The 12,087-nt window shown below is 37.9% G+C and overlaps 1 protein-coding gene across 1 annotated transcript; it reads right to left on the bottom strand.

Moving 5' to 3' along the window:
- Nucleotides 1–3,348: 3,348 nt before the first annotated feature.
- Nucleotides 3,349–4,305, bottom strand: LOC124228619 (olfactory receptor 1440-like). The gene has a single exon (XM_046643150.1). The coding sequence runs from the start codon at nt 4,291–4,293 to the stop codon at nt 3,349–3,351; it is 945 nt and encodes a 314-aa protein (XP_046499106.1). The 5' UTR covers nt 4,294–4,305.
- Between the last annotated feature and the right edge of the window lie 7,782 nt (nt 4,306–12,087).

Here is a 12,087-nt window from a genome sequence, read left to right as displayed (position 1 = left end):
TTCTACAGTGTCTTAGGCTTTATAGATATGGTCTCACTACATTAAAGATAATCCTATTATCCCCATTTTACAAGTGAAAAACAGAAGTCAACAGAGTTCAAGACCACATAATTAAGAAATTGCAGAAGTAGAACTCAACATCCGCCTCTCACTCCAGAGTAATACCTGATATTTCAGTTTAGAGATTCCTCTTTTCACTGAAGGTCAGAGAATTTGGGTGAGGAGAAAGAGAACACAAAGAAGAACCCTAAGTGGAGGGTGTGGAAGTGAGGGAGAAGGAAGAGTTAAAGAATGGCAGATAACATAAATCTCATGAAACTTATGAGAACCATAAATCTTACTCTACCTAGGTCTTACTGGAAGAATCACATGGATGTTGAGATAGGACAGAATCCACTGTTTTCTATAAGTCTTGCCCTCTCACTTTGACCTACATCCCCCTGGATAAAGAGTTCTTGCCAAAGTTGAAATTTCTTATTTCTTTTCAAAAGAATTATTTAGGTAGGCCACACTGCACTCCAAGATGGGGACTTTTGGCCATGAAATTGGCTGTCTACTTACAGCCAAAGAAATGCCCACCACTGGGGATCCTCTCATATGTGTTCTTAGGGCAGAGGTGAAAGGAAAAAAGACAGTTACAGGGAGAAAACTCTCCAGATACTTGCTCTCCGGACTCATGAATGTCATGGAGTTTTTTCCATGCTAGTTTCATGCCCCAATTTGCCATGTCCCTTATGATTCAATTCCACACTTCCCCATGGTCCTATTATTAGCTCATGATTATAGCTTTCCTTTTAATGAACATGGAGACATTTGAGCTGGAAAGGACCTAGAGATCATCCAGTGGAATACCATCATTTTCAAGGTGACTACCTGAGGCCAGTGGAGTTAATAGATTTGCCAAAGATGACACAGGTGACTGACAATACAACTTGATAACAAAAATTAGATGTTTGGACACTTCCCTGTTTACAAACCACTTTCATTTTAGATACATATATTTTCTCAACTCCCTGACTTGAATCAATAACAGCAGCCATGTGAGGCAGACATGGCATGATTTGCTACACGTAGGTGAGGAAATTGAAGCAATAAGGAATACGATAAAAGTAACTCAAGACAGAGTCACAGATCATCATGGTTAATACCATGGGCATTGGTATTAGCTAATCTGGGTTGAATTCCACCTTTCTATTTCTTGGTTATGTGACCTTGAGCAAATTAACCTCTTCAAGCCTCACTATTGTCACCTGTAAAATGGGCTCATAGTATCAGCTATTCATAGAGTAGCTCTTCATAGAATCAAATTAGATAATGCTTATAAGGCAGTTATCAGAGAGTGAAGCACACAGCATGCCTTCTATTAAAATAGGTATAATATATTTACACTGAATTGGAGTTCTTTCTGACATATTATGCTGTATTACTAATCCTTCATTAAAAATATCCACTTCGATCATTCTCACAAACTTTTGCTTTTTGTTTTTTTGTGTTTTTTTTTAAATGGAACTCATCTACCCTGCCATTATTAGGGATACATACATGTTTTAGGAAGTTCCCACTCATGGTTTGATGTCCTTCAGGTAACCTTACTTTTAGGGAGAAAGGTATTGATGGGTTAATGACTTAATTATTTGATTTAAAACTCGATAATTGGTTAGTAGTTATTTATTCACTCTGATAAGAACTTTAAAAATTTAATGTTTTAACCTGCATAGATTCTTAAGATAGATTTAAATATGTAACACCAAAAGTGTAGAAGTTGGGCGCAGGGACAAGCAATGAAGGACATGTTTCCTGTCAGTAAGAACCATTTATGTTCCACACATGACACTTTGTGAACTCAAAGATGGATTGTTGCTACCCTGGAAGGAACGTGGCAGAACAAAATATGCCCAAAGGTTCTATCTGTGACATGGAGATAATTTCTCACCTGCGAACCGCACATGGTAGTAGAAAAAAATCACATCTATACAATGTAACTAATTAAGTGTAAAGAGTTGTGTAAATAATAATGTAACATGTACGAAGTTTAGCCTACAACCTCTTGTCTGAAGAAAAATCTCTCTTTAAAATTTTCTGTAAATTCTCTTAGTTGGACTCTCCAAGGCTGGTGGCTCTGCTTCTCCCTGGTCATACTGAAGGCCCTGGAGTTCCTGTGAAGCTCCCATCTCTGGGACTCAGGCTCTGCCTCCCTAGACATACCATAACAGCCTTCGTTTCTTAGTCTTGCATGATCTTTGGAAGCTACCATGAAGCTTGCTCTAGGCTACCTATGACCAGAAATTGATGCCTTTGACTTCTTTCTAGCCTCTGAGACTCTCCCCAACTCTTGACCTTAAAATTGCCCCTTCTGGGAGCCAGCCCAGTGGCATAATGCTTAAGTTCTGTGCATTCTACATTGCAGCCCAGGTTCACGTGTTTGGATCCTGGGCATGGGCATACCGCTCATCAGCTGTTCTGAGGCGGCAGCCCACACACAAAATAGAGAAAGACTGGCACAGATGTTAGCTCAGGACTAATCTTCCTCAAGCAAAAAATGAAGAAGGCTGGTAATGAATGTTAGATCAGGGTGAATCTTCTTCAGGAAAAAAAAAAGCCCCTTCTTTCTACCATTCCTTTCTCCCAACTGTTTTTCACAATTTACTTCACAAGAAATTTCGAAGAGTAATATAAATGGAACAAGATTATTTGGAAATAAAGCCAGACCAATCCTTCTCCCTCTCCTCTCCTGTTGTCTACTCTCCTGCCTTAACCTTCCAGCCTCTCTCTTTCCCTCTCTTCCCTTTCTCTCTCCTCTCTTTCTCTCTGTGTATGTGTCCCTCTCTGTTTCTTTCTCTCTTTCCAGCTTTCTCTTTCTGTATCCCTCTCTCTAATGCTGACTTTCTCTCTCTCTGTTTAGAATTAAGATGATAAAGTATTCACTTTAAATTATTTTTAACTTTCACACATAAAAATTTATACATTATTTTATTTTCTTTTTATAGAAATATAAATAATGCTGAAAAATTGAAAATAAATAAAAGCAATCATAAAAACTGTAGAGGAAAGAATCATGTGCATGACTTCCTAGGGTCTTGTCATTTGTCTGCAATAGTGATAACAGCTATTGGAAGCTGTGTTCTCAAAAGAAAGCTTTTCATCTACTTGGGTCTAGCAAACTGATTTCCATGTTGATGACATTGCCTCAGACAGATCACTTGCTGGTGGAAGCTAAATATAATGGCAACCGAAATCAAGGAGTCAGGTTTTCACTTCTCTATACTTAGTCTTGTGACCTACAAAAGTTTACTTGAATGTTCTTACCACTGTTTTCCTTATTAGGGTAACACCTGCTCAAATATGTTCTTACTGAAGTAAATGTTTTGCCCTCTTTATCACCCTCTTGAGGGCCTCTTTGATCTCCTTGTTCCTCAGACTATAGATAAGAGGGTTTAACATGGGGATAAGGATAACATAGAACACTGACAGAACCTTGTCTTGTTTCTCAGAGTGACCAGAGTTAGGATGCATGTACACTGAGAGGCCTGTTCCATAGAAGATTGTCACAACTACCAAGTGGGAGGCACAGGTATTGAAGGCCTTGGCACTACCTTTTACGGAGGATATTTTCAGGATGGAAGCTGCAATGAAACTATAGGACAAGAGAATAACAAGAAAAGAACCGAACCCAATAAAAAAAGCTACCAGAAAAAGAATCATTTGGCTGATGAAGGGATTGGAGCAAGACAAGGATATGATGTGGGTTATGTCACAGAAGAAATTTGGAATGATATTGGGCCCACAGTAGTAGAGATGAAAGCAAGGGATTGTTTCCGCTAAGCTACTAAGGAAACCACTCCCACAGGCCCCAGCAACCATCTTCTGACAGAGGCCAGGAGCCATGACCGCTGAGTACTGCAGAGGCCTACCAATAGCAACATATCTGTCATAGGCCATGGCAGCCAAGAGACAGCACTCCGTCAGACACATCCAGGATGCAACAAAATACTGGGTGGCACAGGCAATGAATGAAATCATTTTTTCATCTTTTAGGAAGTCTGAAAGCATCCTTGGGCTGGTGGAAGAAGAATAGCAGATGTCTATAAATGACAGGAAACTGAGAAAGAAGTACATAGGTGTGTGCAGTTGGGAGTCCATCCTGATTAGGATGATGAGACCCAGGTTCCAGAGGAGGGTCACAAGGTAGATCCCTAGGAAGACTGGGAAGAAGATAAGTTGCAGCTCTTTTTCATCTGAGAGTCCCAGGAGAACAAACACGGCCACAGAAGTGTGATTTCTATTTTCTTCCATGGTCCTGCTTGTTGAGATCTGCTGAGAAAAAGTTGAAAGAAGGAAATGGATTCATTTTCAAAAAACTCAAAAAAATTGTTTTCATTTCTTCCCAGTCACACAGCTCACTAAATATACATCTTAAATCATCAGTGTTGAATTAATCTGTGTCTTTTATGGATATTCACCAAACTTAACTAAAAGTTTTCTTGCATAAATAGTCATTTTCTTTGCGGGCAAAACACAGTAAATGAACATGATTAGTACATTATCTCCTAAAATGTCTTAATTTCATGTTTTTCCCTTACAATTTTACAAATATATGAGAATTAGAAATAGAGTAAGGTAGGAAAATGCTGCCAGATCTCTATATTGTGAAACAGAAGGAGTATGATAAGTCCTGGCTCTGAATTTAATTCAGTGCTTGAAAAAGTCCCTGAATCATGCTGGACCTTATAGTTAAGTGATGACAAAGTAGGGGCTCTTTAAAATCTCCTTGGGAACTAATATTCAATTAATGTAATCAGGAAGGTGGACAATTCTGTAACTGCCTTTCTGCTCTCATAATGCCTCAAGAGACATAAGAATAATGCAATGATATGGTGGGAAGAGTCACATACCAAGAGGCAGTTTGGAAATGGATGTGACTTACACTTCTTAATGACGCTAAGAAGGCTCAGAGAAGTTAGATAAGACAAGGTTGTAAGGGTCATTATGCACCCATCATTGCAGATGAAGATTTTTATTTCCTCAAATCAGAGATACTTATAAGTTAAACTGTCTAGGATAGTGATTCTTGATCTTCTTCGGGTCAGTGATACTTATGAAAATGTTGGAAACTTTAGACACAGTACCCAGGACACTGCAACTACTTACCACCTTTACATGTGGTTTTATTGGATTCTCAATCACACTCCAGTCTATTCATGATTCCCAGGTAAAAGACTTCTACAAATAAAAGTGACTTGATCTCATGTAAGAGTTGAGATGTTTAGGCAATGGATATGGAGATTAGGAAGCAGACGCAGGATTTCTGGAAGTTCTTTCTCTTTTTCTTATTGGAGCCAGTCCAGGGAAGGCAAGCACTAAGTCTTCAGGCCAAATGATAAACAGCCAAAAAAATATTTTTGCCTCAGGCACTGTATACCCTCTTCAAGATGCAATAGCAGTCATCTCTTCAGATAATTATTAGAACATCTCCCAACACATACACATTTTTATTCAGATGAACTCTAACTAGAAGGAAAATAATGGGAAGCTGTGAAAGGTAGAAAATAGATATCAAATATTGCCTCGGAGTTGTGTACATGGATAAAATTAGAAGTCTTGGAGATTTCACTGGAGAAAGGCTGTGACATTAATGGAATAAGCTATGTCTGTGAACTATAAACATGTGTCAACATTAGCCATCCATAATGTCTTCCTTCTCCAAAAACATTTCCTAACCTCCTAGTTCCAAAAATTATTGAAAAGAAAAAAAAATCCCCATAGAAGCATAAGGCTGTAGACTGAGAAGTAATGTAGAAGTATGAATTTCCTAAGATCAAATCAGTCATTGTTTCATGGTGCACTGTTTTGAGAAAAATTCTGAAGGAATTAATTAGAAAAGAAAATCAAGATATTTTCCATCAACATAGAAGAAGAAATGGGAGCAGATAGACTATATATTTACCAACCTAGACATAGATGTGGTTCTGTCCACAGAGAGACTGAATGGAGGGAGAGTTTTGTGAGGACAGAGCAAAAAATTGTGTTCTTCATCATCATCACCATCACCATCTTAGCCAACAGTCATGACGACAAAAAGATTTATTGAGCAGTTACAATATGTGCTGTTCTTCTCCTTCTACTCATGGATAAATTCATAGCTTCCTGTAATGTCTACTCATTCAATATGGTAACCTTAAGCCTCACGTGCTGTCTACTAAACGCAGATAGTACAATGAAAATTGCCTCCATATTTGTATTATATTCCTCTGGAACCCCAATTAGAGGTGTGTTGAAACTTCTTCCTCTACCTCCCACATCACTGAAACATTCATTATTTGTATGTCTCTACTGTGTTCTGTTTAATTTTTACAGATCTATCTTCCAGTAAGTTCATTCTATTATAAGTTGTGCGAATTGCCTAAGTCATCCATTGAACTTCAAATTTCAATCATAATATTTTATTTTCTCTCTAACGGATCTATTTTCTTCATTACTCAAATGGTCAGCTTTGATAGTCTCACTCTTTCATCACATTTTCCATAGCATCCTTTATTTAAACATTTTTAATTTACTTATTAAAATTATTATTTTCTAATAATAGAAATACATGGTTTTGCATGCATCATTCTATAGTTGGATGTTATTGCTGACTTTAGTTAAGGTGACCTGTTTATTTGTATCTTTAGTAATTTTTATATCTTTTTTTTCCCTATGGATTGGCACCTGAGCTAACATCTGTTGCCAAGCTTCCTTTTTTTCTTCGTCTTCTTCTTCTCCCCACAGCACCCCCAGTACACAGCTGTATATTCTAGTTTTGAGCACCTCTGGTTGTGCTATGTGGGGCACTGCCTTAGCATTGCTTGATGAGTAGTGCCATGACTGTGCCCAGGATCAGAACCAGTGAAACCCTGGGCAGCTGAAGTGGAGAGCATGAACTTAACCACTTGGCCATGGGGCCGGCCCCTGGCATCTTAAGTACATGTTTTTTTAAAATTTATCTGTGGGAATTCATAATGCTTGAGTTTAAAATCTGTTGTTCCAAAAATGATTTATGTCACTTGCCAGATGCTTTGAAGGCAACACCAACCCAGAATCCCTTTAAACAAAAAATTTTGACTTGGTGTTTTTGAGGTCATAATCATGATGATATTTACATGGCATATTTCTATAAGTAGATGGATGAGAGTAAAATGATCCAAGAAAGGAGTGACATCAGCATTTTAGCAGAGAAAAACATTCTCTGATTTTGTTTTGCTTTTGTAACAATGAATTGGATATCCATCCACAAACAAAAGCACCTTTGTGAGTTGGAGTATCCAGCACCATGCACCAAGAGGCACAGGAGGACTCTCACCCACCTGAAAATCCAATACTAAGCAGACAGACCTCAGAATCAGCAGGACTCAGCAAAATTGCCCCAACCTATCTTGGCCACAGTCAGGTAAAGCCTGGAGAGTGCTGAAGACTTGGGCAGACAACCATGAATGAGACAGACTTTGTCTCTCAGCAACGAAGCCCAGCCCTGCGAAGAAGGGATTCCAGCACCATAATGGAGCAGAAAAAACACGTGAGTTTGGTCACAGTGAAGACAATGAAAGGAGCTGTGCCAGCACCACCCCTCTCAAGGCACACTGTGCAAGATAAACTTTAGCAGTGGTGAACACTTCCACAGGGAAAAATAGCAGTGAGGGAGTACCCGGCTACCCCAGTAGTACTAGTCGCAGCTGGAGAAACCCATTTCTCTCCAGAAGTACCTAGACTACTGGGAATGGTAGTACATGACAGGAGGGAGAAGGAAGATCAGGAAAGAAGCAGGTAAGAATATTAAAGGGCAATAATGTTACACAGTTTGTGCTGATTGCATTCAGGATTTCAGCAGAAAGTTTAAACATGAGCCTCCAGGAGTACCTTATGCAGGATCTCCTGACTGGATCCATCACAAATCCCAACCTCCCAGTGCTAAACCCACACTTCTCCCTACTCTACAACTGGCTTTTGTGCACATTTCCATGGGTAGCAGTGAGAGTAAATCTGGTAAACTGATTGCTCTCAGAAAAATAGACTTGAGTCTGTGCGTAAGAGAGAAACCAAAAACATCAGCTGTAGCGTCACATTCTGGAAAACAAAAAAGAGACTTCAGATAGCCAGCCTGGTGAGTAATAAGAACAGAAAAGACACATTAGCTTAAGAATTTTGTTACGAGAGAGAGGAAGAAGGGTGGGGCAGATTTACCCATACAAAGGAGAGAAAACCTCATATATAACACTACCAATGACAGTATACCCTATCTGAAGTTAACTAGCAAGCTTTAAGGAGATGTCTGCTGCCTCAAATGCTTAAGCAGCAGTGCAAACTTACAAAAAACATGAAATATAAAGAAAACATGCCATCACTAAAGTTAACAATGATTCTCCAAGAATCAAGCTCCAAGGCACAGAATTTTGAGACCTATTTGATAAAGATTTTAAATAGCTCTTTTGAAAAAATTCAATGAACTGTAAGAAAACTCAGAAAACCAATTTATTGAGATCAGAAAAAAATGAACAAAATGAGATACTTACCAAAGGGTTAGCAATTATAAAAAGGAACACAACAGTAATTCTGCAGCTGAAGAATTCAGTGAATAAAATGAAAAATGCAATAGTGAGCATTTGTGGTAGAGTGGAGCAAATGGAAGACAGATAAGTTATGCTAGAGGACCGAAAATTTGAAATAACCCAGTCAGGGCAGAGGAAAAAAAAAGAATGAAAAAGTGCAAAGAAAGCCTACATGATCTATGAGATTCAATCAAAACAAAATTAGGATAATTGGGGTTGAGAAAGAGAAAAGAAACAGAAGGGGGTAGAAAATTAATTAAATAATTCCAAAAACCTCTAAAACATGGGGAGACACTAGGCATCCAGTTCATGAAGCTAACAGGTTAACCTATTATCTCACGTCAAAAGACCTTCATCAAGACACTTTGTAATAAAACTGTGAAAAATCAAACATAGAGAATCCTAAAAACAATAAGAGAAAAAAATTGTAACCTACAAAGGAACCCCCATTAAGCTATCAGTAGTTTACTCAGCAGACACCCTATTGGCCAGGAGAGAGTGGAATGACATATTCAGAGTTGAAAGAAAAAATTGCCAGCCAAAAATACTCTATCCAGCAAAGTTATACTTAAGATATGAAAGAGAAAAAAAGACTTCCCCAGAAACAAAAAAGCTGAGATTGTTCATCACTATTGCACCTGTCTTGCAAAAAAACGCTGAAAGGATTTTTTCAAGGTGAAATAAAAAAGACATTAATCAGTGTCACAAAAACATATGAAAGTATACAAAACAATGATAACATAAATATATAACCAGATTATAAAACTCTAATTCTGTAAAAGGATGGTATGTTGACCACTTCACTATAGTATAAAGCTTAAAAGTGTATTAAAAATAATCATAACTACTATAATTTTTAAAGAATACTCAATATAAAAGGAGGTAAACAATGGTATTAAATAATATAAAAGGGGCTCCCTGGTGGCACAGCAGTTAAGTTCGCACGTTCTGCTTCTTGGCGGCCCGGGGTTCGCCAGTTCGGATCCCAGGTGTGGACATGGCACTGCTTGTCAAGCCATGCTGTGGTAGACGTCCCACATATAAAGTAGAGGAAGATGGGCACGGATGTTAGCTCAGGGCCAGGTGTCCTCAGCAAAAAGAGGAGGACTGGCAGTAGTTAGCTTAGGGCTAATCTTCCTCAAAAAAAAGAGGGAAAAAAAGGGGGGGATTAAAATGGTACAGCTTTTGTAGACAATCGAAGTTAAGTTGCCATCAACTTAAAATGGACTGCTTTCTCTATGAGATTTTTATATAAGCCTCATGGTAACCACAAAGCAAAAACCTAGAGTACATTCACAAAAGACAAAGAAAGAAGTAACAGCATACAACCACGAAAAATCACTAATGTACAAACGTAGGCAGAAACAGGGGAAAAATAAACAGTGGAAATATAAAACATCCAGAAAGCAATTAATAATAGGACATTAGTAAGTCCTTACATATCAATAGTCTATCTAAATGTAAATGGATTGAATTCACCAATCAAAAGGCAGACTACTGGATAGATAAAAGAATAAGACTCAGGGTCAGCCCTGTGGCCGAGTGGTCAAGTTTGCGCACCCTGCTATGGCGGCCCAGGGGTTCACTGGTTCGGATCCTGGGTGTGGACATGGGACCGCTCATCAGGCCATGTTGAGGCGGTGTCCCACATGCCGCAACTAGAAGGACCTGTAACTAAGATATACAACTATGTACTGGGGGGATTTTGGGAGATAAAGCAGAAAACAACAACAACAACAACAAAGAATAAGATTCAACTATATGCTGCCAACAAGAGAAACACTACAGCTTTAAGACACACATAGGCTCAAAGTGAAGGGATGTAAAAAGATATTCCACACAAGGGGAAACCAAAAGAAAGCAGAAATAGCTATATTTATATCAGACAAAATAGACAAAGGCAAATATAGAAACAAGAGACAAAGAAGGTCATTATATAATGATAAAGGGGTCAATTCATCAAGAATACATAAAAAACATAAATCTATATTCACCCAAAAGAGAGCACATAAATATATTAAGCAAATACAAATCTAAAGGGAGAAATAGACAACAACACAATAATAGTAGAGGGCTTTAGTACTCCACTTTCAAGAATAGATAGATCATCCAGACAGAAAATCAAAAAAGAAATGTTTGAGGTGAGCCCTGGTGGTTGTTTGGTGTGCTCTGCTTTGGTGGCCTGGCTATGGTTCCCAGGCATGGACAGACCTACACACCACTCCATCTGTCAGTGGCCATCTGTTGTGACAGCCCATATACAAAAAAAGAGGAAGCTTGGCAACAGATTTAGCTCAGGGCGATTCTTCCTCAGCAAAAACCGGGAAACATTGGACTTGAAACACATTAGAACAAATGGACTTAGACATTTATGGAACACATTATTCAATAGCAGCAGAACACACATTCTCCTGAAGTGCACACAGAATATCTCTAGGGTAGATCATATGACAGGACACAAAACACGTGGTGGCAAATTTAAGATTGAAATCATACCACGTATCTTTTCTGAAAAGATTGGTGTGAAACTAGAAATTCACAAGAAGAAACCTGGAAAATCTACAAATATGTGAAAACTAAACACACTTCTGAACAACAAATGGGTCAAATGAGAAATCAACAGAGAAATCAAAAGAGAAATCAAAAATATCTTGAAATAAATGAAAATGGAAACATAACCCACCAAAACCAGTGGGATGCTACAAAAGCAGTTCTGACAGCGAAGTTTATAGCAATAAATGCATGGGTTAAGAAAATAGAAGACTCTCAATAACAACCCAAATTTACACCTCAAGGAAATAGAAAATAAGAAAAAAATAAGCCTAAAGTAAGTATAAGCAAATAAATTACAAAAATTAGAGTGGAAATATGAAATAGAGACCATAAAAACAGTAGAAAAAAATCAACAAAGTTAAGAGCTGGCTTTCAAAAAGATGAACAAAGTTGACAAACCCTTAGTGAGACTAAGAAAAAAAGACAGAATACTCAAATATGTACAATCAGAAATGAAAGAAGTGACATTACATGTGATATTACAGAAATATATAAGATCATGAGACTACTATGAACAATTATATGCCAACAAATTGAATAGCCTAGAAAAAATAAGTAATTTCCTAGAAAGATACATCCTACTAAGACTGAATCAGGAAAAAGTAGAAAATCTGAATACAACAATAGTGATTAAGAAAATTGAATCAGTAATGAAAAACCTAATACTGACAACCCCAGACCCAGACGACTTCTCTGGCAAATTCTACCAAATATTTAAAGTAGAATTAGTTCCAATCCTTCTCAAACTCTTCCAAAAAGTTGAACCAGAAGAAAAGCTTCCAATCATATTTTATGACGCCAGCATAACTCTGATACCAAAGCCAGATAAGGACACCACAAGAAAAGAAAACTATGGACCAATATCCATCATGAATATAGATGCAAAAATTCCCAATGAAATATTAGTAAACTGAATTCAACAACATAGTAAAAGGATTACACCACTTGACCAACT

The sequence above is a fragment of the Equus quagga genome, chromosome 17 (assembly GCF_021613505.1).
Source record: "Equus quagga isolate Etosha38 chromosome 17, UCLA_HA_Equagga_1.0, whole genome shotgun sequence".
Classification (NCBI taxonomy): Eukaryota; Metazoa; Chordata; class Mammalia; order Perissodactyla; family Equidae; genus Equus; species Equus quagga.
This window is presented reverse-complemented; position numbering and strand designations above follow the sequence as displayed.